Source organism: Hemiscyllium ocellatum, chromosome 22 (assembly GCF_020745735.1).
Source record: "Hemiscyllium ocellatum isolate sHemOce1 chromosome 22, sHemOce1.pat.X.cur, whole genome shotgun sequence".
NCBI classification, from domain to species: Eukaryota; Metazoa; Chordata; class Chondrichthyes; order Orectolobiformes; family Hemiscylliidae; genus Hemiscyllium; species Hemiscyllium ocellatum.
Genome location: NC_083422.1, coordinates 50632199 through 50659153, shown reverse-complemented (window position 1 = coordinate 50659153; position 26955 = coordinate 50632199). Strand labels below are relative to the sequence as shown.

The 26955-nt window shown below is 46.0% G+C and overlaps 1 protein-coding gene across 1 annotated transcript in view; it reads right to left on the bottom strand.

The window, feature by feature from the left end:
- slit1a (slit homolog 1a (Drosophila)) overlaps nt 1-26955 on the bottom strand; it is a 278048-nt gene that overhangs the window by 9105 nt on the left and 241988 nt on the right. The window contains exons 27-36 of the mRNA XM_060842211.1: nt 26335-26459; nt 24997-25094; nt 23047-23186; nt 19928-20021; nt 18847-18984; nt 16932-17169; nt 16397-16527; nt 13326-13480; nt 11583-11871; nt 8087-8298 (exon numbers count right to left, since the gene is read on the bottom strand). Of these exons, the coding sequence (XP_060698194.1) occupies nt 8087-8298; nt 11583-11871; nt 13326-13480; nt 16397-16527; nt 16932-17169; nt 18847-18984; nt 19928-20021; nt 23047-23186; nt 24997-25094; nt 26335-26459 (1620 nt within the window). The remainder of the gene's footprint in view (nt 1-8086; nt 8299-11582; nt 11872-13325; nt 13481-16396; nt 16528-16931; nt 17170-18846; nt 18985-19927; nt 20022-23046; nt 23187-24996; nt 25095-26334; nt 26460-26955) is intronic.

Below are 26955 nucleotides of genomic sequence, written 5' to 3'. Positions count from 1 at the left end.
CTGACATCCATGAGGCACAGTGGGCTATCAACAACAGAATTGTACTCCAGCACAATCTGCAACTGAGTGGCCTGGCATAACCTCTCCACCCCCTGCTCCTCAACTCTGCCATTACCATCAAGTCAGGGGATCAACCCTGGTTTAATGAGGAGTGCAGGAAGGCATGCTGGGAGCAGCACCAGGCACACCTCTGAATGAGGTGTTAACCTGGTGAAACTACATGAGACTCCTTGCATGTTGAATAACACAAACAGCAATGATAGGCAGAGCTAAGTGATCCAATACCATGGATCAGATCTAAATTCTGTACTCCTGCCATATCCAATTGTGATTGAGTGGACAATTAAATGACTCACTGGAGGAGGAGGTTCCACATTCTTAATAATGGGAGAGTCCAGCACATCCACGCAAAAGGTAAGGCTGAAGCATTCACATCAATCTTCAGCCAGAAGTGTCAAGTGGATTGTCTATTTCAACCTCCTCCAGGGATCCCCAGAATCCCAGATGCTAGTCTTCTGCCAATTGAATTCACTCCATGTGATAGCAAGGAATGGCTGGAGGCATTGGATACTGGAAAGGCTATGGGTCCTGACAACAATAATGCAGACTTTTGCTCCAGAACGTGCCGCTCCTCTGGCCAAGCTGTTCCAGTACAGTTACAACACTGGTATCTACCAAACAATGTGGAAAATTAGAACAAAGAACAAAGAAAATTTACAGCCCAGGAAAAGGACTTGCGGCTCTCCAAGCCCGAGCCGATCCAAATCTACTGTCTAAACCTGTCACCCAATTCCTAAGCATCTGTATCCCTTTGTTCCTCACCTACTCATGGATATGTCCAGAGGCAAATCTGCATCTTAAATGGATCTACTGTGCCTGCCTCCATTACTCTGCTGGCAATGCGTTCCAGACACCCACCACCCTCTGTGTAAATTACTTGCCGTGTGTATCCCCTTAAACTTTTCACCTCTCACCTTGAAAGCGTGACCTCTTGTTATTGAATCCTTCACCCTGGGAAAAAGCATATCTCTATCCACCCTGTCTGTACCCTTCATGATTTTGTACACCTCAATCAGGTCCCCCCTCAATCTCCTTTTTTCTAATGAAAACAATCCTAACCTACTCAACCTCTCTTCATAACTAGCACCTTCCATACCAGGGCAACATCCTTGTAAACCTTCTCTGCACCCTTTCCAAAGGGTTCACATCCTTTTGATAATGTGGCGACCAGAACTGTACACAGTTTTCTAAACCAATGTCTTGTACAATTTTAACATGACCTGCCAGCTCTTATACTCAATACCCCGTCCGATGAAGGCAAGCATACCATATACCTTCTTGACCATTCTATCCACCTGTGCAGCAACCTTCAGGGTACAATGGACTTGCACTCCCAGATCTCTCTGCCCATCAACTTTTCCCAAGGCTCTTCTGTTCATTGTATAATTCACTCTAGAATTAGTCTTGCCTAAATGCATTACCTCACATTTGTTGGAATTGAACTCCATCTGCCACTTTTCTACCCAGCCAGTCTATCTATATTCTCCTGTATTCTTTGACAGTCCCTTATGCTTTCCGCTACTCCACCCTCAATCTTTGTGTCATCTGAAAACTTGCTGATCATACCAACAGTGCCCTTTTCCAGATCATTTATGTATATTACAAACAACAGTGGCCCCAACACTGATCCCTGTGGAACACCACTGGTCACCTTTCTCCATTTCGAGAAACTCCCTTCAACTACTACTCTCTGTCTCCTGTTGCTCAACCAGTTCTTCATCCACCTAGCTAGAACACCTTGCACATCTTGTGACTTCACTTTCTCTATTAGTTTACCATGGGGAACCTTATCAAACACCTTACTAAAGTCCACGTATGTGACATCAATAGCCCTTCCTTCACCTATCAACTTGGTCACTTCCTCAAAAAATTCTATTAAATTGGTAAGGCACAATCTCCTCCGCACAGAACCATGTTGCCTATTACTGATAAGCCCATTCTTTTCTAAATATAAATAAATCCTATCCTTTGGTACCTTCTTCAGCAACTTTCCCACCACTGACATCAGACTCACTGGTCTGTAGTTACCCGGAATATCCCTACTACCCTTCTTGTACAGGGGGACAACATGAGCAATCCTCCAGTCCTCCAGTATCTCATCTGTATTTAAGGATGCCACAAAGATATCTGTCAGGGCCCCAGCTATTTCCTCTCTCACCTCCCTCAGCAACCTGGGATAGATCCCAACCGGTCTTGGGGATGTGTCACCTTAATAACCTCTAGCCTACCCAACACACCTTCCCTACTTATGTCAACATGATCCAGACTAATCAAACTTCTATCTCTAACCTCAACATTCATCATGTCCCTCTCCTCAGTGAAAACTGATGCAAAGTAATCATTCAGAATCTCACCCATTCTCTCAGGTTCGGCACACAGCCTTCCTTCATTATCCTTTAGTGGACCAATCCTTTCTCTTGTTACCCACTTGCTTCTTTTATAAGAATAAATGCATTGGAATTCTCCTTAATTCTGCTCGCTAAAGCTATTTCATGACCCCTTTTAGCCCTTGATTCCTCGTTTAAGACTGGTCCTACTCTTCCGATATTCCTGCCTAGACCTTATGTACGCTTCCCTTTTCCTCTTAGCTAGTCGTATGATTTCTCCTGTCATCCACGGTTCATGACTCTTGCCTTTCCTATCCTTTGCCTTCAACAGGACATGCCTATTCTGCACTACCTTTAACCTATCTTTGAAAGGCTCCCGCATCTCAAAAGTGGACTTCCCTTCAAATAACTGTGTCCAATCCACATTTCCCAGCTCCTGCCTAATTTTGATATAATTGGCCTTGGCTTCTTCCCTTAGGACTACTCTCATCTTTGTCTACGAGTATTGCCCAAGTATGCCCTATACACAAAACAGTACAAATCCAACCTAGTCAATTACCACTGTGTCAGTCTACTTGCAATCATTAGTCAAATGATGGAAGTTATCATCAGCAGTGCTGAGTAAACAACACTTACTCAGCAATAACCTGCTCACTGATACTCAGTGTTGATTCTGCCAGAGCCACTCAGCTCCTGACCTCATTACAGCCTTGGTTCAAACATGGACAAAAAGCTGAGTTCCAGAGGGGATCTGAGAATGATAGTCCTTGGCTTCACGGCTACACTCAGCTGAATGTGGCATCAAGGAGCCCTGACAAAACTGGAATCTATGGGCATCGGGGGACAAACTCTTCAGTGGTTAAAGTCACACCTGGCATGTAGGAAGACGGTTGTGGTTTTTAGAGGTCAGTCATCTCAGTGAGAGAACATCTCTGCAGGAGTTCCTTAGGGTAGTGTCCTAGGCTCCAATGTCTTCAGTTGCTTCGTCTATAACTTTCTTTCCATTATAAGGTTTACTGATGATCGCATAATGTTCAGCACCTCAGATGTGAGTCCTCAGATACTGCATTTGGACATGGACTGTGTCAGTGAGACCTGGACTATATCCAGGCTTGGGTTGAAAAGTGGAAAGTAACATTTGTGCCAGGCAATGTCTATTTGCAATAAGAGTCATTTTAACCATTGTCTTTTGACAGTCAATGGTATTACTTCATCAAATACCCAACTATCAACATTCTGGGTGTTTCCATTGACCAGAAATGATATTGAACTAGCTATTAAAATATAGTGGCTAAAACAGTAGGTCATAGAGTCATAGAGATGTACAGCACGGGAACAGACCCTTCGGTCCAACCCGTCCATGCCGACCAGATATCCCAACCCAATCTAGTCCCACCTGCCAGCACCCGGCCCATATCCCTCCAAACCCTTCCTATTCATATACCCATCCAAATGCCTCTTAAATGTTGTAATTGTACCAGCCTCCACCACTTCCTCTGGCAGCTCATTCCATACACATGCCACCCTCTGTGTGAAAATGTTGCCTCGTAGGTCTCTTTTATATCTTTCTCTCTCACCCGAAACCTATGCTCCTCTAGTTCTGTCTAAGGCTTCGAACCCTGCAGGCCACAACTCACCACCTGACTCCCCAAAGTCTGTCTATGACCTACAAGGCACACATCAGGAGTGTGATGGAATACGCCCCACTTGCATGGATGGATGCAGCTCCAACAAACTCAAGAAGCTTGACACTCGTGGACAAAGCAGTCCCTGCTTGATTGGCACCACATCCACAAGCACCCACTCCCTCCATCACCGACGCTCAGTAGCAGCAGTGTGTACTATCTATAAGATGCACTGCAGAAATTCACCAAAGATCCTCAGACAAACCCACTTCCATCTAGAAGGACAAGGGTAGCAGATGCATGGAAACACCATCCCCTGCAGGTCCCCTTCTAAGCCCAAGACTTGGAAACATATCATGATTCTTCAGTGTCAAAATCCCAGAATTCCCTCCTTAATGGCATTGTGGGTCTACCTACAGCAAATGGACTGCAGCGGTTCAAGAATGCTGCTTACTCCCACCTTCTCACGGAACAACTAGGGATGGGCAATAAATGTTGGTCCAGCCGGCGATGCCCACATCCCAAGACTGAAAAAAGAATTAATTCCATCAGCTGCTGTGGTGCAATGTGAACCCGTGTCCCCACAGAATTATCCTGGGTCCCTGGCTCACTAGCTCAATAACATTACGGTGGCACAGTGGTTAGCACTGCTGTCTCACAGCGCCTGAGACCCGGGTTCAATTCCCGACTCAGGCGACTGTCTGTGTGGAGTTTGCACGTTCTCCCCGTGTCTGCGTGGGTTTCCTCCGGGTGCTCCGGTTTCCTCCCACAGTCCAAAGATGTGCGGGTCAGGTGAATTGGCCATGCTAAGTTGCCCGTAGTGTTAGGTAAGGGATAAATGTAGGGGTATGGGTGGGTTGCGCTTCGGCGGGTCGGTGTGGACTTGTTGGGCCGAAGGGCCTGTTTCCACACTGTAACTAATCTAATCTAGTTACCACAATGCCACAGCACCTCATGTTGATCATGGTTCTGTCTGTATGTCATTCCCCCCAGCCTCTGTTCCACTATGTCAAAATGATCCTGCAATGAGTTTGACAGACACAGCGTAAACCCAAACAGCTTTTCTTAATAAAGAACGGTATTAGCCAATAGCTCAATTCAGGCTATTTTCATTATTTCTGAGACAATTCTGGATTGGAAAAAAACTGTGACATAGAAATAAACAATTAATAATTACAACAATAAAATGGGTCACTGTTATTTGATTTTGACCACGTTTTAACTTTTTAAAACAAGAGCTATCGCCAGCAAATTGCATCAGGAATTCAGAAGGAATGTCTTTGGCCAGAGAGTGGGGAGAATAAGGAACCAGTCCTCACAGCAGCAGCTTTAGTGAATTGAATCAATGCAATTAATAGCAACACGCGAAACAGAAAGGAATAGGAGACGCTGATCAAAATGAGGTGAGAGGGAGCTCGGCTGGAGTGTGGACAACAGCACAGCCCTCTGCCGAATTGTTCTGTTTCTCTGCTGGATGCTTCATATCATTCTACAAAAATAATGTATTAAAAAGATATATTATCCTTTCACTTGTCTGCTATATTGACTGTCTTTTTAATTTCAAACTGGTCACTAAGATTGTGTTCCAGCTTTAGTTGATTTAAAGAAAAATAACCTATACATGGTCAATTTTTTAAAAAAAATCATCATGGGATATGGGTGGTCTTGGGTAGGACAGCATTCATTGAAGAAGGGCTTATGCCCGAATTTCCTGCTCCTTGGATGCTGCCTGACCTGCTGCGCTTTTCCAGCAACACATTTTCAGCTCTGTTCTCCAGCATCTGCAGACCTCACTTTCTCTTCCAGGACAGCATTCATTGCCCATCTGTGACTGCACAGAGCATCAGCCACATTGCTGCGGCTCTGGATACACCTGTACGTTAGCTGGACCAGGTAAGCACAACAGTTTCCTTCCCGACAATGGTCTGTTTGGGTTTCTCCAACAATCGACAATGGTCTCATGGGCATCATTTGACTCTTAATTCCTATTATTGCAGGAGTTCAAATCCAGGTCCCCAGAATATCACCTGGGTCTTTGGATTAATCATATAACAATAATACCACTAGGATACTGACTCCCCTGATATAGGACTCCTGCAGGTCCTATATGCGTCAAGATCAGGCAACTTTGTGAATCAGGCCTCTAGTCATTCTACTCATCTTGATGCTGAGATGGGGCATACCAAACTATCCTGTGTGATAAGTGATACTCCTGATAACACCATCACATGCTGTATGTAGATAGAGTGTGGTGCAGGAGAAAGCACAGTAGGTCAGGCAGCATCTGAGCAGCAAGGGAGTGAACCCTTCACCAGGACTGCAGGGTTCACTATCTCCTCACCACTTGCTGTACATCACAAGAACAGGTGAAAGATCTGATCCTGTGTCAGATTATCCTGGGAGGGGGAGGTGCCTCACAGATCTGAGCAACATCTGCCGCTAGCTGTCCCATATTGCTACTACACAGGAAATCCAGGCGTCGTCTCCTCCATTAACACGATGCAACTGTCAAATGAAGAGGACATCTCACCCCACCATGCAAATAAGTGATGTGATATATACATGTCAGCGTCAGTGTGATGTTCGGTATGTCGTCCGTACCTCCCAGCAACTGGCCAGATCACACCTAACAATGTACCCCATTGACCATTCACAGTGGTTAGGAGGTCACTTGTGCTGAACCAGCATGTGCCAGTAAGCCTCAGAATAGTATATCCACCATTCAATGTGACTCTCGTCTCGAAAGTCATTCATTAAATCATCCGGACTGCGCTGAGCTACATCAAAAAAGCAATTTAAAATATCAGCTGGGCCCACAGTCTGATGCAGTTGTGTGTGTTCAAAGTCATGTACATAAATACCCAGGAGCCTGAGTTATGTGGGCAATAGGAAATAGTACAATCATTGCAAAAAATGGGGACATGGAGACAGCCAATCTCTGCTGTAATCCCATGGCAACACCCTGACCAATCCGAATCTACCTTCCCGGTCTCAGAATTAGGATTGAAATAACTGTTCCTGATGTCCCCTCTTCTCATGCTGTATAAAATGTTGTCTATTTTTGTCAAGTCTGTTTTTTTGCATCCTAGTTCTGATGAGACAAAATGAAAAGCTTCAACTTTGTGTTTCCTTTACACAATGTTTAAGTTTGTGCTGACAAGCATTCACTCCTGTCAAACCTATCTAACGTTCTAATCTGGTTTTCTCTACCACCTGTTGTCTTACCCAGGCCTGACAACGTTTTAAATTATCCTTGAACTACCAGACACCTGAAAGGCAAACTTACGTTTCTATAGCACCTTTCACAACCTCAGGATATCCCAAGGTGCTTTACAAGCAAGGGAGTGTTTTTTTTAAAAGTATGGTCCTTGTTATGAGATAGGCGAGACAGTAATGTATGCACAGAAAACTCTCACAGTGAAATAACCAAACAAAGTGGTTATATAACTATGAACCATAATAACCAATAAATGTTCCTCAAGTGTTGATTCAGGGATAAATGTTGGGTCAGAAACTGAGGAAAAGTCACTTTGCTCTTCTTCGAAATGTAAACCTGAGAGGGCAGGTACGGGCTCAGTTTAATGTCTCATTCAAAAGAAGCTGCCTTCCACAGTGTAGCAGCACCTCAGTGTTGGAACTATGAGTGTCATCTGCATCTTGTGCTTTAGCATCTGGGGCACAGATTGAATTTCTGGCTCTCCTGACTCAGTGTGTTAACAGAGGATGGCATATTCATCAGTATCTACTTGGTGTAATTTCACTGGTTAGAAATACCTTTGCATTCAAATTCACTATCATAATCCCAAATGTAAAATCTCCCATGAACCAGCAGTGCATTAATATATTGTAATCGTCAATTTATTTTTGAACTTTACATTTAAAAGGATTTCCTTTTGTATCTGAGTGGTGCAGTATTAATCCAGCTGAAACGTCCCCATGCTCTGCCTTGTATGATTCTGGCCAGATTGTGACTTTTTGGCAAACAATAAATTCACACGAAAACTCATTCCCTTTCAACCTGCCGTCTCCCCCAACAGCCTCCAGCTCCTCATATGCCTGGTGCCATGCCAGTACCTTGGTTGCAGAGATCTCCGGTGTAACCATCTTCACACTCACACTTGGCATCTCCGAGCTCAGAGATCTGACATTGACCGTGTTCACATTGCAACCTCTTGCAGGGGTTAAACAGCTCCTGCTGCTGGTTGCAGAGCGCTCCCTTGTGTCCGTCATCACACTCACAGCGGTAAGTCACCAGGTCCAGAGCCACACAGCTTCCGTGCACGCACCTGCAACAAAGAACAACAGTGTAGACTCAGCTTTACTCTGTATCTAACCACATGCTGTCCCTGCCCTGGGAGTGTTTGACAGGGACAGTGTAGAAGGAGCTTTACTCTGTATTTAATCACATGCTGTCCCTGCCCTGGGACTGTTTGACAGGGACAGTGTAGAAGGAGCTTTACTCTGTATCTAATCACATGCTGTCCCTATCCCTGGGAGTGTTTGACAGGGACAGTGTAGAAGGAGCTTTACTCTGTATCTAACCACATGCTGTTCCTGTACTGTGAGTGTTTGACAGGAACGGTGTAGTAGGAGCTTTACTCTGTAACTAACTACATTCTGTTCCTGTACTGTGAGTGTTTAACAGGAACGGTGTAGTAGGAGCTTTACTCTGTATCTAACCACATGCTGTCCCTGTCCTTAGGTGTTTGATGGGGTCAGTGTAGAGGGAGCTTTACTCTGTATCTAACCCAATGCCATTTCTGTCCAGGGAGTGTTTGACAAGGATAGTGTAGAGGGAGCTGTACTCTTTATCAAAACACATGCTATCCCCATCCTGGGAGTGTTTGATGGGGTCAGTGATAAGGAAAATTTACTGTCTATATAGTCCAATGTGTCCCTGTCCTGGGAATTATTGATGGGAAAAATGTAGAGGAAGCCTTACTTTTGATTTAAAAGAGTACAGAGAGCTTTACACTGACTGTCACCAATATTGTACCTGTCCTGGGTGAACTGAGAAAAATAAGTGGAGCAGGAATTGATCCTGTGTCTGTTTGAAATGGATTAGGAGGATGAAAAAAAATTCAAAATTATGAAACAATTCATAGTTCCTTGAAAGTACAGTTGCAGGTAGATAGGATAGTGAAGAAGGTGTTTGGTATGCTTTCCTTTATTGGTCAGACCGTTGAGTACATGACCGTTGGGAGGTCATGTTGTGGCTGTACATGACATTGGTTAGGCCACTGTTGGAATACTGTGTGCAATTCTGGTCTCCTTCCTATTGGAAAGATGTTGTGAAACTTGAAAGGGTTCAGTAAAGATTTACAGGGAGGTTGGAGGATTTGAGCTATAGGGAGAGGCTGAACAGGCTGGGGCTATTTTCCCTGCAGTGTCGGAGGCTGAGGGGTGACCTTATAGAGGCTTATAAAATCATGGGGGGCATGGATAGGGTAAATAGACAAGGCATTTTCCCTGGGGTGGGGGAGTCGGAAACTAGAAGGCATAGGTTTAGGGTGAGAGAGGAAAAATAAAAAAGGGACCTAAGGGGCAACCTTTTCATGCAGAGGGTGGTATGTGTGTGGAATGAGCTGCCAGAGGAAATGGTGGAGGCTGGTACAATTACAGCATTTAAAAGGCATCTGGAGGGGTATATGAATAGAAAGGGTGAAAGGGATATGGGCCAAGTGCAAGCTAAGGTTAAGATATCTGGTCGGCCTGGGCGAGTTGGACCAAGGGTCTGTTTCCGTGCTGTACATCTCTCTGACTCTGTAATGATCTAATTGGGACTTTCATAGTCTCACAACTTTATCCAGCTTTGTTTCTGAAGGTAGCAAATTCCACAAACACCCTCCTGTACCTGGACTCCAGTGAATGGACACAGCCTGACGGGCTGGCCGACCTCAGGGTTCATTGTAGCTAAGTCTTACTCTGAAATGGCAAAAACTGGAGCTTTACCTTATTAAAGATACGTCCTCATCCTGAGCTGGTCTCACTGAAGTTAAGTTATATGAACTACACTTAACTTTAACTAAGGTAGCAACAATGAATTCCTTCTGGTCTGTGAGCCTCAGTGTCATGCATGGTGGTGCTATTAGCAATAGACAAATAGGGGAGGAGGGTGAAGGTGGTGAACAGACAGAGGCAGGGCTGGACTGGGAGGAGCTGTAAAGGTTCATTATGAATGTACCTCTGCAATATGACAGGCTTGGCAAGGACAAAGACTGACCTCTGGTGGAGAATATTAAAATCACAACTACTGAATGGACTGCAGAAAACCCCTGTCTCTCATTTTTGATGGTTTATAGAAGAATTTTTAGAGGGCTGCAAGCCCCTTTACAGAAAATGACACGTTTTGTGAAGTGTGTCCTGTGTTGTAATGTAGTAAAATGCACCATTCAATTTGCACACAAAGATGCCACAAACCAATAAAGGGTCTGATAACTTGTTATTCTGTTTTATTGAGGGGTGAATGTTGGCTAGGATAGAATTGGGGAGAGATTCCCAGCTCTTCTCCAAAAAAAAGTTGGTGGCACCTTCTGCATTTACTGGAGGAGACAGCTCGGGCCTCAGATAATGTCTCACCTGTGAAGTGGTACCACTGACAGTGCAGAACATTGAGAGATCTAACCTCGATTTTGTGCTCGGTTCAATTTTTAGAATGCACGACTTCAATGGGTCTCAGAAGCACATTCAGTAGTAGCTTTCAAACAGGAACTTGATTAATACCGAAAGAAACAAAGTTGAAGGCTATGGGGAGAGGCTATGGGATTGGTTTACGAGGGCAGACTGAGGAGACTGGGATTTAAAAGAATGAAGGGGGATCTTATAGAAACATACAAAATTATGAAGGGAATAAATGAGATAGAAGTAGAGAGGATGTTTCCACTGGCAGGTGAAACTAGGACAAGAGGGAATAGCCTCAAGGTTAGAGGGAGTAGATTTAGGACTGAATTGAGAAGGACCTTCTTTACCCAGAGGGTTGTGGAAATCCCTGCCCTGTGAAGTAGTTGAAGCTTCCTCAGTAAATGTTTTTAAAGCTAAGATAGATAATCGTTTGAACAGTAAATGAATTGAGGGTGATGGGGAGCGGGGGGGAAGGGGTGGTAAGTGGAGCTGAGGCCATGAAAAGATAGGCCGTGATCTCACTGAATGGTGGAGCGGGCTCCAAGGGACAGACAGCCTACTCTGCTCCTAATTCTTGTGTTCTTATGTTTATGAGAGGGAATAATTGGCTAGCACTTTTAAAGTTTAACCCTGATCCATGCAAGGGGTGCCTGAATGTTCTGTCAAAACAGAGGGTCTGACAGGAGGAGTGAGAGACGGATAGGTTTTGGTTTGGAATTTCCAGAGCTCAGGGCCCAAGCAACTCAAGGCACAGCCACCAACAGTAAAGCGATTAAAATTCATAATTGGATAAACTGAGATGTTTGGAGACGGTCAGAGAGATGCATGGTATGAAAGATTCAAAATAAAGATGCTCCTTAACTGGATAGGTCAGAAAACACAGGGATGGAGTAATAAGCAAACAGGTTTTGGTGAGAGTTGTGACGTAAGGTCGTATCTTGCGACTTACTTGTGTCCCAGGCATGGATCACCGAGTGGCTGGTCACAGTGAGGTCCCAACCAGCCTGGCTCACAGTGGCACACAGGGTCAGAGTCTGCCTGGGGCTGACAGATACCGTGGAGGCAGATGATCTTCCTGCAGGGTTCACAGCCTGGCACCACACCAACCTTCATCTGGGTCTTGGTGAAATCCTGCAGCTCGTTGTTGATGTAGAGGTTCTGGATGCACCCGTGGAAGCTGGACCCATTCTGGATCTGCCAGAGGCGGAAGGCCGCAGAATTCACATCGACGGGCATCCCTGGGCACAAGAACGGAAATGCAACCATCACAAACGAGCACACAGAGAGCTACTCACCAGGAAATGAATCAGACTGATATGTCAAGAAACACATCATATTCCTACGAATAAAAGCAAATTACTGCGGATGCTGGAATCTGAAACCAAAAGAGAAAATGCTGGAAAATCTATAAGGAGAGAAAAGAGCCGACGCTTCGAGTCTAACTGACCCTTTGCCATATTCTTATGGATTCTGATATCATGAGGATTGCTTCCCCTGGTTGGAAAATTTAGATTAGAGTCAAGATGTGAGTGGTGCTGGAAAAGCACAGCAGGTCAGGCAACATCCAAGGAGCAGAAAGCTCAAAGTTTCGGGCAAAAACCCTTCATCAGAAATTCCTCCTCAGATGCTGCCTGACCTGCTGTGCTTTTCCAGCACCACTCTCATCTCGCCTCTTATCTCCAGCATCTGCAGTCCTCACTTTTGTCCTGGAGAGTTTAGAATCCAGTCTCAATCTTCAGATTGAGATAAGGAGAAGCATCTTCACGCAGATGGTTGTGAAACATTAGAATTCTCGACCCTGGAAGGGTGTTTAAGAGTTAAGACTGGGTTTGATAGGCTTGTTTTTAATGTCAATTTTCTATTCGATCCTAAAGTCTGAATTAAAGGGGCGCTTGAAGTGGAGGAAGGGAATCAAGGGCACTGGGGGAAAAGGTAGGAGAGTGGAGATGAGGATTATCAGATCAGGCATAAACTCACAGACTCAGTAGACTGAATGGCCTATTTCTGTACTGACATCTTCTGGTCTGAGGTGTGAATGCTTGGATGCAGGATTTCCACTTTGCAAACCTCTGTCACTAAGAGCCTCTGCAGTGCTTCGAGAACCACTCACCGTGCTTACTGTAAAACCCCCTACACCTCCACCTCCACCCCTCCCTCCCCACCAGCCTCAGGGCACTTTCTTCCACATCTATACTGGGATTGAGAATCCAGGGGGATATGGGTAATCAGTGGAGTATGGAACTGTGTTAAATGCCAGTCAAGATCCTCATAAATGGGAGTGCAGCATTAATGGGCCGAATGCTGCTCACCTTTCTTACATTATAAGCAGAACTCAGTGAATATATCAATGTCCTGCTGGAGCCCGTTCTGCTGCTCAATGAGATTATATCTCATCTTATGTGACACCACGTATCTCATAATCTCTTTAAGTCCATCATCACCATGCCTTGCCCCTCCATGCTAATCTGTTAATAATGAAGAAAGCTCAACCTTCAAGGGATAATAGGAATGGCCAAAATATACCAGGCCTTGGCAGCAACACCCACACCTCAAGAATGAATTAAGTAAGAAGTATCAGATTTATTGGCATGGGTACATTTTAAGGGGTTGGGAGCAGTTCCTGATGATGGGAACTCTGAGTGTGTTGAAGGATGAGGAGTGAGTCCGTCTGGCATGGCTGCTCCCATCCTACCTCCAATGTAAAGGGGTGTCTCGCGGTTGAGTGTTGACTGCTTGACAGAGCTCTCCATGCTCTTGGGGGTTCCACCATCAATGGAGAGATTAACCATCTGGTCCAAGGTCACAATCTCGACCGTATGGAAGTGTCCATCGTTGATCGTCTCCAGGCTGTAGAATGCAGGATGCACAGAAACATAAACATATCGGTCCCCGTCCACAGAATCTTCCCCTGGCATGCAATTCAGTAACCAGTGAGAGTAAATCAAAGGGGTTAAATATGGCTCATTGGGAAGCACCCTTCCTTTATAGACAGGAGATTGTGGGTTCTGTCACATCCTCACTGGGAAACAAGCCCCACTATTCTGGAAGTCATCACAGAAATTAAAGATTAATAAAAGTATGCCACATTCACATTCTCCCTTAAACCCAGGTTGCCAAAAAAGCAGGAAGCATGGTTTCTGTACTTAACAAAGGTTACTGTTTAATTACAAAGAAATAGATTGTAGCACACACACACACACACACACACACACCACATACAAGCAGACACAAAAACGTTGGTGTTAAGAGTGGAGGAAAAACCGGTTGGTAGTTCGATAGTCCAGAGGGTTCACTGAGATGGTCCTTTTGGTTTGTCAAGATCTACTGCACCTTGAGTGTCAGGTGACCTGCTTATTAAAAAGTTCAGTAATCTTCTCCATAATTCTTGGCATTTCAAAAATGGGAAATCAAAAATACAGGAAAATTAAAAATATGGACTTTTACAGTTAAGCCCCACTCCATGGCTTATGGACAGAGATCTTGGCTGACACACTCACAGGTATTTTGCAAAGATCTGTCAGTTGATCGGCAACTGGTTTGTGTCCACATTACAACAATTCCCGGAGTGGGATTTCAACCTGGAGCCTCTGAATGAGAGGGTCAGCACCTACTGCTGCACAACAGCTCCATCTTCCTGCTACTGTCCCAAAAACACTGCACGTGGTCATTAACAGAAACAGAAGTTGCTGGAAAAGCTCAGCAGGTCTGGCAGCATCTGTGAAGAGAAATCAGAGTTAATGTTTTGGGTTTGGTGACCCTTTGAGGGATTTTGAGACCTGAAATGTTAACTCAAATTTCTCTCCACAAATGCTGCCAGACCTGCTGAGCTTTTCCAGCCACTTCAGTTTCTGATTTATAACTTCTGCACTTCTTTCGGTTTATATTGAGCATGTGGTCACTCCCTCATTGCTGTTTGTGGAGGCTTGCTGTAGATAAACTGACTGCCACGTTTTCTACATTACAACAGGGTGTGCACTCTAGAAAGCACTAGGCTTCTGAAGCATGCTGGGGCAGTCTGGAGATGAGAAAGCTGCTACATGAATGCAGGGAGTTGAGGCTCCATATGGCCTCTCAGCCTTTGCCAGCGATCACCTTCACTGGGAAAGCAGTGGTGTCATGCCAGTGTCACTGTCTGTGTAATCCTGAGGCCCTTGAGAATGCTCTAGTCCTGGGTTCAAATCCCACCACAGCAGCTGGTCGAACAATCGCGTCATACAGTACGGAAGCAGGCCATTCGGTCCAACCAGTCCATGCTGACCATAATCCTCAACTAAACTGGTCCTGCCTGCGCTTGGCCCATATCCCTCCAAGCATTTTATTATTCATGTAATTCTCTGAAAGTCTTTTAAATGTCATAACCATGCATCTACCACTCAGTATGGAAGTTCATTCCACACACAAACAACTCACTGTGTAAAGAAATTGCCCCCCATGTGCTTTTAAAATTTTAATCCTCTCACCATAAAACAACATGCCCCTGGTCTTGAAATCCCCCACACTCTGGAAAAAACACCTGCCATTCACCTTATCAATGCCCCTCATGATTTTATAAACCTCTGTCAGGTCACCTCTCAACCTCCCAAGCTTCAGAACATCTGGGATCCTGGGAATAGTGACAATGAACCATCCACAGGAACACAAGGAGTGGGCCATCCATCCTCCCAAGCCTGACCCACTGCCCAACAACATCATGGCTGATTGGCCTCAAACTTCAACTCCTCTTTTGTCCAGCTCAGCATAGCCCTCAGGTGCCCAATGTTTCAAAACTGATCTCACTCCTCTTTAATGACTTTCTGTGATCTAGCCCCCTACACCTCTGTGTGATGAGGGAGTCACTCATATTCACCGTCCTCTGGAATAATAGAGTCCTTTATATCTCTGTTTTCAATTAATGGCCTGTTATTCTGAAATGTTGTCCCCTAGTTTGAGATTTCCCTATGAGTGGAAACATCTTCTCAATACCTACCCCCTCTCAGGATCATGTACATTCATTTTAGGAAAGAAAATCCGACAGTGATGTTCCCACTAATTTTCCCAGTGACTGTGTGTGACTCCAATGCCCATGTACAGCAGCAACTTCTGGGACCAGTCTCCCATCCTTACCCTCTCTGGCCTACATGTGACTCCCGACCCACAGCAATGTGGATGATTCAATTTTTTAAAAAGTAAATCCTGGAGGATGGGGATTTTGGTGAGCACTTGGTTTACCAGGGGATTAGTTGAGAGTTGACCACATTGCTGTGGGTCTGGAGTCAAATGTAGACCGGACCAGGTAAGGACAGCAGATTGCTTTCCCCAAAGGGCATAGTGAACCAGAGCGGTTTATACAAAAATCAACTCTTAGACTAGCTTTTAAATTCCAGATTTGCTTTTACTGAATTCAAATGTTACAATTTGCCATGGTCTCTGGATTACTGGTCCAGTGATGTTATCGCCACATCTCCAATTTCCCCTCCTCAGTTTAAGGCATGTTCGAGGTCAGTAACCAGTGCCAGTGGTGCCCACACCCTGTGAGAGAATAGAATATGTACCCAGCACAGAGAATCTGTAAAGGAGTATTCTCCAGAAGACACAGTCAGCAAAAGCAGGATTGTGATGCCTACCCTGGCCTACCAGCTTTCACCGAATGGATATTAGGACAAGGTATGGGGAAACGAGCAAGGGACAGGGTCATGGTGAGTGGGCTGGAATTATGGGGAAGAAGTGAACAGACTGAATGATACCTGTTGAGGAGAGGCGAATCTCAGCCCCGCGTGTCATTACCTGTAGATAGCTGAGCTCGGGTAACTGCCAGGATCATAGCTGACCCGCACGTGACCCTGGTAAAGTTCAACTGCGATGTGGTCGTTGTCTCCGTTGTAGAGGAGGATCCCATTATCTTCCGCAGTCGAGACCTGGAGGAGCCAATGTCACCTTCCTGTTAATAACAATCTTCTGTCGGATGCTCACTGGCTGTTGGCCTTAGTCAATGTAAGAAAGGGCAGTAGGTTGAGGCCATTCAGCCCCTTGAGCCAGCTCCACCCTTCAACAACTCCATTATCCTTGCCCATTACCCTTAGTATCTAAATATCTGCTCATGTCTGCCCTGAATATACTCCATAACTCTGTGGTAGAGGATTCGAAACCCTTTAAAGAAACATCTCCTCATCTCAGTCCTAAATAATTGACCCCTCTCAGAAGACCCTCCCCTCCCCTCACCACCCCATGTTCTGGATTCCCCAGACAATACTGACAAGCTGTTTTTAAGAATTTCACACACTTTAAAGCACTCGCTCCTTGCTCCTCTCCACAGACTGACCTGCAGCGAGATGTTTGCTCGGGGCCAGTTTTTGAGCTCGGTGAACTGGAGGTAGGAGTCCCGATCCACAAAGTTGACGCTGACCAGCTTGTCACACCGCGACCCTCCGAAGCCTGGGAGGCACTGGCAAAGGGAGCGGGCGCCCACATTCACACACTGTCCACCGTTAAGGCAATCCTGCAGTTGGCACTGGACAGAGTCTGAGGAAGCCTGGGAGGGAAGCTCACAGAAACGGCCACTGGGTGGAGACAGAGAGACACAGACAGAAATAGAGGGCACTGTATAGACCAGAGCTGAATTAAAAAATCATTATATTGCTACAAGCTGCTCATAGGTTTTGCTCAAATATTACAATTTAACTTCTGCTTGCTGGAATATTGTCTCACAGAACCTCTCATAGCTCCCACAAGTGCTACTTTGTGAGGTGTCAGCTTTAAGGTTGATTTAATTTCTTAAACATTTCACAAGATTTCTCATCCTTGATCACAAATCTCTTAACTGAGTCACGTTTTAAATCTGACCTCTGCTGCTCTGTAATCTGTCGCACACCAAATCCCATTTCCCTCACACGCCTGTGCTCACTGATCTTCGATAGCAGCCGGCAGTCAAAGATGTTAAATCTCCTCCAGACCCACAACCCTCCAGTAAACGTGTTCTCCAATGCTGGCCTCATTGTGAAACATCTGATAACAATCAATCCAGCATTACCTCCCTAAATCTCTGCACTTTGCTGTTCCTGCTCTTTGAGATGCTCCTTAAAAACCATGACTTGGAGGTGCCGGTGTTGGACTGGAGTGGGCAAGGTTCAAAATCACACAACACCAGGTTAGAGAGCCTCCAAATACACCTGTTGGACTATAACCTGGCGTTGTGTGACTTTTAACTTTGTCCTGAAAGACCTACCTCTTGGATCAAGTTTCTGGTCACCTGGCCAAATGTCTCCTTCTGTGATTTGTTATTTGCTAATCATGATAATGTGCAGCTCCTCAGGAGGTTTTATTACAAGGAAGGTGCAGTACAAAGTGCAATTTGTTATTGGTGATGAATCAAGCCTTGTTCTGTTGTATGTTTCTGAAATCAGTATTATTGCTGATTTCAATTTGCTGCCAAACCCAAGATTTCTCATCTTTTTCATTCACTCCTGGGACATGGGTGTTGCTGCTGGGCCCAGCATTTATTCCCCGTCTCTCGCTGCCCTTGACAAGGCGATGGTGAGCTGCTGCTGCAGTCCACCTGCTGTGGGTTGACCCAGACTGTCCCGAGGGAGGGAATTCCAGGATTTTGACCCAGTGACAGTGAAGGAACGGCGACGTATTGCCAAGTCAGGGTGGTGAGCGGATTGGAGGGGAATCTACTGCCCTTCGGGAAAAGTGAGGACTGCAGATGCTGGAAACCACAGCTGGTCAGGCAGCATCCGAGGAGCAGGAAAATCGATGTTTCGAGCAAAAGCCCTTCATCAGGAATGGAGGCAGGAAGCCTGCAGGGTGGAGAGATAAATCTCCCCAGCCGGGGGCGGCTGGCGAGAAGATAGCACAGAGTACAATAGGTGAATGGGGGTGGGGATGGAGGTGATAGGTCAGAGAGGAAGCTGGGGGAAGGTAGCAAAGAGTACAATAGGTGAATGGGGGTGGGGATGGAGGTGATAGGTCAGAGAGGAAGCTGGGGGAAGGTAGCAAAGAGTACAATAGGTGAATGGGGGTTGGGGATGGAGGTGATAGGTCAGAGGGGAGGGTGGAGCAGATAGGTGGGAAGGGAGATTGGCAGGTCATGAGGACAGTGCTGAGCTGTCGATTTTCCTGCTCCTCAGATACTGCCTGACCTGCTGTGCTTTTCCAGCACCACTCTGACCTAAAATCTACTGCCCTTGTCTTTCCAAATAGAGTCAAAAAATGGGTAAAACACCCTCATCACTCACCTGTAACCTTCCGAGCACAGACAGGTATACCCGTCGATTCCATCGATGCAGACACTGTTTCCCTGACATTTGTGATCCTGACAATTGTCAACAGCAACACTGCAGTTATCTCTGACAGATCCAGAATTACATTCACATCTGCAAAACGTGGAGCCAGAGTTCCGTTAGAGAATTAGGATTGAGATGGTCAGGGACCCATTGACAGAGGGCAAACCCCTGCAGTTTCCTATCCATTGGATGTATCAAACACTCCCAGGATAAGGTCAGTGCGGGATTAGGTACAGAGTAAAACTCCCTCTATACCGTCCACACCAAACACTCCCCAGAACAAGGACAGTGCGGGATTAGGTACGGAGTAAAACTCCCTCTATACCGTCCACACCAAACACTCCCAGGCCAAGGCCAGTGTAGGATTAGATACAGAGTAAAGCTCTCTCTACACTGTTCCCATCAAACACTCTCAGAGCAGATATATCATGAGCTTAGATACAGAGTGACAGCCTCTATATACAGTACTGTCCCCATCAAATACTCCCAGGACAGGGACAGCATGGGGTTAGATACAGAGTAAAACTTCATCTGCTTTTTAAAATTGCAAGTCTTCACTGCCCCAATCAAATGCTCCGAGTACACGCAGAGCATGGGGTTAGATAGAGAGTAAAGCTCTCTCTACACTGTCCCCATCATACACTCCCAGGACAGGAACAGCATGGGGTTAGATAGAGAGTAAAGCTCTCTCTACACTGTCCGCAGCATACACTCCCAGGACAGGAACAGCATGGGGTTAGATAGAGAGTAAAGCTCTCTCTACACTGTCCGCAGCATACACTCCCAGGACAGGGATAGCATAGGGTTAGATAGAGAGTAAAGCTCTCTCTACACTGTCCCCATCATACACTCCCAGGACAGGGATAGCATGGGGTTAAACACAGAGTGAAACGTTTTCACTTTCAGGCTAGTTCATGGAACCTTCTGCATCCACCCAGTATCTTAGTAAAACCTGAACCTATTCCCTGACTAACCTATAACATAGTTGGGGTTTGACCTGAGTAGACCATTTTGGTTCCAATTCTGTACTTACCTGGGCCTCTCGGCAGTAACTGCACATTTGGGGTCTCGCTGGCAAGGGTTTAATTCAGGTGAACAATGGTCAACCAGCTCCTCACACAGGTCACCTATTGAGACAGAGAACAAGGTCACGCCGGGGTCAGGATGCAGCTCATATTGAACATCCACAACGTGCTCTAGACATCTTTGGAGCGATGGTGACCATGTGTGTAGAACTCTTACCAACGGAACTAAAACTTGAGGTTCAAATCTCACCCAGTAACCCAAGTGTAACATATAGATAAATGCTCACTTACTCAGCACTGAGGGAGTGTTGCACGGTCAGACAGACTGTTAATTCAAAGGAGGTGATGAACTGGAGTCCTGTTTACACTCCTGGGCATAATTTTAAAAAATGCCAAAGCACTATGTTGAACAGAGGTATTCTTACTGATATTAATCCTTCAACTAACATCTTTAAGAATTGACATTCACCAATAAATTGCTGTTTCTGGGATCCTCCTGTGTATACATATGTTGCTGCATTACTGCAGTGGCTACATGTCAAAAGAAAAAATACAGAATTGGCTGTAAACCGTATCAGATTGTAAAAGATGCTGTAGAAATGCAAGCTTCCATGTTCTTTGCAAGTGCACCTTTTCTCACAACAACTTTACTTGCAACAGCTTCCCTGAGTTAGTCACCACTCCCTGAGGTTACCCTCATGGGTTTTGGGTTCCGTGTACTCAGCACTACCAGAGTGTGAAGTGTGAAGTGTGGTCTGATTGAAACAGCTCAGATTCCTGAAGGACGTGTCATGTCGGACATTGAGAAGATGTGAGCCCCGCAATACCCCCATCCCTCGTCTAGGGATCTGGGAATGCAGGGGCACAGTCTCAGGGTAAGGGAGCAGATTCGGAACTTTTCCAACTGAGATCGACAGTAACTCTTCAGGTATAAATCTTCAGATTTCTCTCCTCCCCCTCAGCCCAGCCAAGACTCAGTTGAGGAGCGTGCTCCTGACTGATATCATAGGATTTTGGGAATGAATAGATAAAGGGACAGTGTGTGAGGATGTAGAAGCTCAGTAATGATCTTAGAGACTAGCACAGCACCTTGATGGGCCAAATGGCTATTTTTTGATGGGATGATGAGAGATAGTGTGAACAAGAAGAGTGACAGCGAGAAATCTCCTTGAGAATCCTCCTCCACAGTCTCGTTGCTGATGGTGAAGGGATTGAGTATTTAATTTCCTGAACAGAGAGAACTCCTGATGCAGCACATTCACTGGTTCCTGAGCCAACTGCAAGGCTTTCCTCGCTTTCTAATTCTTAATTAGCCGCCTGCTGCTGGTGATGACTATTGTCTAATTGAAGGGAATTGCTAATTTGTAATTATTCAAAACCAAGCCTCTGTGCAGAGTTGGATGCAGCGATCAGTGTGTAGCAAGGGAGACGGTATTCTGCACAAAGCCAACTTTCACAGGTGCTGCACGTAATGTCTTCCTCACACAGAGACCTGGACATCACTGGTCTGAAATGTTCACTTCCCAGCCTCCCCATCAACTCCATCCCTATATCCCACACACACCCGCACAGTCAGTCAAAACGCTGCCTCAGTGGGGAGTGCTGTCTTATCGCTGTGTCAAAATTAGCAGCTTCAATCCAGTCACACTCCAGAGAGGTTGATGCTACTGCTGTGGGACTGAAGGGGTGCTGCATTTCCTCAGGCATTGCCTTTGAGCTGAAGGGTTGGAGACAGGTCCTGCCTGCCCAATCAGGTGGGTGATCCACTGGAAGATGAGCAAGGGTGTCACATCTGAGAAAAACACAGAAATTGCCAGGGAAATGCAGCAGGTCTGGCAGCATCCACGAAGACGGTTAACAGAGTTTTTAAGAATTGTTTAATTACATCTGTAGTCCCTAACCAAATTTCAGACCTTTACCCATCTCATAAAAATGTCTTTGTACGTGCGCACGTGCATGTGTATCTGTGTGTGTTGTGTGTGGGTGTGTTGTGTGTGGGTGTGTTGTGTGTCTGGGTGCGTTGTGTGTGTGTATGTGTTGTATGCAAGCGTGTGTGTTTGTGGCTGTGTGCATATGTGTGCATGCAAGTGTGAGAGTTTGTGGGTTGTGTGTGTTATGTGTGTATTGTGTGTGGTGTGTGTTGCATGTGTGTGAATATGTGTGTGCAAGTATAAGTGTTTGTGTGTCTGTATGTGTGAACGTGTGCGTGTGTCTGTGTGTGAATGTGTGTGTGTCTAAGTGTGTGTGTATATGTGTCTATGTCTGTCTGTGTGTAGCTGTGTGTGTGTCTAAGTGTGTGTGTATATGTACCTGTGTGTGTGTGTCTGTGTGTCTTTGAGTGTGTGTTTATGTGTGTGTGAATGTGTGAGAGTGTGTGTGTGTGTGTGTTTATGTGCATCTGTGTCTGTGAATGTGTGTATGTGTGTGTATGTGTCTGAGTGTTGCGTGTGTGAATGTGTGTGTGTCTGTATGTGAATGTGGGAGAGTGTGTATGTCTGTGTGTGATTGTATGTGAGATTGTGTCGGTGTTTGAGTCTGTATGTGTCTGTGAATGTGTGTGTCTGTGCGAGTGTGTGTGTGTGTGTGTGAGAGTGTGTGTCTGTGTGAGTGTGTGTGTCTGTGTGAGTGTGTCTGTGTGTGTGTCTGTGTGAGTGTCTGTCTATGTGAGTGTGTGTGTGTGTGTCTGTGTGAGTGTATGTGTCTGTGTGTGTGTCTGTGAATGTGTGTGTGTCTGTGTGTCTGTGTGAGTGTGTGTGTGTGTGTCTGAATGTGTGTGTGTCTGCGTGTATGTGAGTGTGTGTGTGTGTCTGTGTGTCTGTGAATGTGTGTGTGAGTGTGTGTGTGTGTGTGTGTCTGTGAATGTGTGTGTGTATGTGAGTGTGTGTGTGTGTGTGAGTGTGTGAGTGTGTGTGTCTGTGAGTGTGTATGTGTGAGTATGTGTGTGTGTGTGTGTGCGTGTGTTTGAGTGTGTGTGTGTTTGTAGCTGATTGTCCTATCTTGTGAGTGATTATATTTCATAAGCAGCTTTGAGATGTCCTGAGATTGGGAAAGATGTGACAGAAATGCAGCTGTTTTATTTGTAGCCTGCAGCCCTGGCCAGTCAGTCGTGCTGTGTATCAGTGTGTACCTGTGTGATGTGGGGGACACAGGCAGGTGTAGTTATTAACTCCATCCAAACAGGTGGCACCATTTCTGCAGGCGTTTTCTTCACAGTCATCAATATTGATAGCACAGGTGTTCCCCTGGAAACCATCTGGACACGTACACCTGTCAGAGGAACACCAGGAAGAAACTAAAGTCCACTCAAACAAACACACCACTTTCCAACAGAAAACAACCTGACCCCAGACTTCCCAATAAATAATTAATCCATTATAACGATAAGAGAGTGAGTGCTTCCCTTTTTATTTAACAGGTCCCACTGTATGTTAGGCTCAGTCTGTGCCACCAGCAACACAGGACTAGGGGAGTGTCACACTGTCAAAGGGTCAGGGCGGAGGGAGTGCTGCACTGTCCCAGGGTCAGTACTGAGGGAGTGCTGCACTGTCAGAAAGTCAGTATTGAGGGAGTGCTGCTCTGTCAGAGGGTAAGTACTGAGGGAGTGCCACACTGTCAGAGGGCCAGTACTGAGGGAGCGCTGTCATGTCAGAGGGTCAGTACTGAGGGAGTGCCACACTGTCGGAGGATCAGTACTGGGGGGGGTGCAGCACTGTGAGATGGTCAATACTGATGGAGTGCCGCACTGTCAGAGGGTCAGTGCTGAGGGAGTGTTGCACTGTAAGAGGGTCAGTACTGAGGGAGTGCTGCACTGTCAGAAGGTCAGTAACTGAGGGAGCGCTGTGCTGTCAGAAGGTCAGTAACTGAGGGAGCGCTGCACTGTCAGAGGGTCAGTACTGAGGGAGTGCCACACTGTCAGAGGGCCAGTACTGAGGGACCACTGTCATGTCAGAGGGTCAGTACTGAGGGAGTGCTGCACTGTCAGAAGGTCAGTACTGAGGGAGTGCTGCTCTGTCAGAGGGTCAGTACTGAGGGAGTGCTGCACTGTCAGAGAGTCAGTACTGAGGGAGTGCTGCACTGTCAGAGGTGCTGCCCATACATTAGCCCTCTGGGGCCACACAGGACAGTGGAGAGTTAGTAGCAAGGTCAGGCCTAGGCCTGGGGTCTGGGGGGTGGGAGGTGGTGTGAGTAGCTGAGATTACATGTAAAGTATCTGTGACAAACCGAATCCCAGTGTCCCACCCTCTCACACTCCCACCTCCAACATGATTCCAAGCAAAAAACAAGGGAAGGGAAGGAAGGAGGAGAAGGGTGGAGAACGTTACTGAGTGCAGCAGCTGGGAATGTCAATGTCTGTGTGCTCAGTGGATCAAATTCAATCCAACCCACAGAAGCCAGTGAACGTCAGTCTCACTGATTATTTACACTATATTCACCCTGCAGTGGCAGAGTGACATGTGTTACACTAGATTAGGTTACAGCCCTGGGTCACTGTCAAGACTTTCCGGGGATGGGGTGAGAAAGAATTAAGGAAGGAGCGCTCATTCTGAGTTCTCTCTTTGACTCCCACCTGGATCACCTACAGACCGCTCCCCCCCATCCCGATCTCAGAGCGCAGACAGCAAAGGGCCGTGTCTGGTGGAGGGATTCTAATCAGCGATGACAATCAGGGGAGTGCAGAGACCCTGGAAGGCTATGGGCCTGGGGTCTGGGAGATGGCAGTGGGAGCACTGGGCATTCTGAAAACGAGGCTGAGGGTTTTAAAATTGGGACTGAGCTGATAGCCAGTGTGAGGCAGAAAGCGCAGGAGCTGGGCGAGATGGGCACTTGGATTCTGGGGTTTCTGTGGGCAGCAGAAGTTGTCGAGTTGGGTGGTGGGTCGGGTGGATACTGGAATAATTGGATTTGTGGATGGTAAACGCAGGGCTAAGGCTTCAGCAAGTGAAGCAGGCCTCATATCTAGTACGTTATAGAGATGGCACGAGCGGTCTCAGGGAAGGGGTCAGAAGCTTGGCTTGGGAGTAAATAGGACCTAGAAAGAACAGGAAACTTGATAATCTCGGAGCTGATCTCCACTCACCAGAACGCCTGAGAGTCTCCCTCCTTTACATGGCATGTCCCTCCATTGTCACAAGGCTGATGGATGCAGGCACTAACTGGAAACTCACAGTGCCTACCCTGAAGAGTTGGAGAAAATACACAATTACTTATTGTCGGATTCTGCCCTTGCTCGAGGGATGGCTATCCCTGTTGGTGAAGGTGAAGCTTTCTGGACTGAGTCCGCCCAGACTAATGTGGTTTCTTGGGTCAAATGCCACAGGCTGGAATGATATGGTCAAAGTCATCTGATGTTACTACACAATACAAACATAACAGACCGCCTGAACACAAGACCCTGCCTCCATTATACTGAGAGAGGGACTGAGGTCAAACCATGACATAATGTCATGTGACTGAGTTTCAGACTGGAATTTAATTGAAGGGTTCAGGGTGGCTTATATATATAGAATATCATTTAACCAGGAGTGAGGTACAGACTGGAATCTAATTGAGGGGTTGGTTTATTTATATAGAATAACAGATCCCCATGAATGAGATACAGACTGGAATCTAATTGAGGAGTTCAGGGAGTTATATATAGAATAACAGATCCCTGGGAGTGAGTTACAGACTGGAATCTAATTGAGGGGTTTCAGGGGTTGATATATAGAATAACAGATCCCTGGGAGTGAGTTACAGACTGGAATCTAATTGAGGGGTTTCAGGGGTTGATGTATAGAATAACAGATCCCTGGGAGTGAGTTACAGACTGGAATCTAATTGAGGGGTTTCAGGGGTTGATGTATAGAATAACAGATCCCTGGGAGTGAGTTACAGACTGGAATCTAATTGAGGGGCTTCAGGGGTTGATGTATAGAATAACAGATCCCTGGGAGTGAGTTACAGACTGGAATCTAATTGAGGGGCTTCAGGGGTTGATGTATAGAATAACAGATCCCTGGGAGTGAGTTACAGACTGGAATCTAATTGAGGGGTTTCAGGGAGTTTATAAATAGAATAACAGATCCCTGGGAGTGAGTTACAGACTGGAATCTAATTGAGGGGTTTCAGGGAGTTTATAAATAGAATAACAGATCCCTGGGAGTGAGTTACAGACTGGAATCTAATTGAGGAGTTCAGGGAGTTTATATATATAGAATAACAGATCCCTGGGAGTGAGTTACAGACTGGAATCTAATTGAGGGGTTTCAGGGAGTTTATATATATAGAATAACAGATCCCTGGGAGTGAGTTACAGACTGGAATCTAACTGAGGAGTTCAGGGAGTTAAATATATAGAATAACAGATCCCTGGGAGTGAGTTACAGACTGGAATCTCACCGAGGTGCTGGGTGGATTGCTGTGGAGCTGCTGTTACCTTGTAGCCAAACGGACAGTTGCATTTGTAATAATCCAAGTGGTCATCCTGGCAGGTTCCGTGATTCTCACACGGGGTTGACAGGCAGGGGCTGCACTTTGCCAAGATGCTGAGTTCAGTTGGACCTACACAGAACAACATGATGGTGGTGTGTGATACGGAAAGCAATAGCTGATCAGCTGGGAGGCTCCAGCATATCTGGCATTAATTTGTGAAATATTGGCAGCTGGAGCCGTTAGTTGTCAAATATCTACATTTTATTTGTACTCTTTGTCCTTGGGCAATAATCAGGAAGATCAGCTCCTGCTCTAGAGATCTCTTCAGTGCTAGCAGTGGCCAATGATATCAGCGTATTGAGGTACATCGAGACACACAATAGCAGCTGCAAGGTAACTTCAGACACTTACATGAAGCAACTGAGTAGGCTCCAGGTTTCTCTATGACCCTTTGGCAATCATTCCTTCACCTGCCTGGGTGCTGGGGTCTAGAATTCCCTACCATCACTTCCTCACCTCACCTTCCTTCTTCAGTGATTAAGGAGGATCAGCCATGATCATATTGAATGCTGGTGCAGGCTGGAAGGGCAGAATTGTCTATTGTCTATTAATTCACTAAAGACAA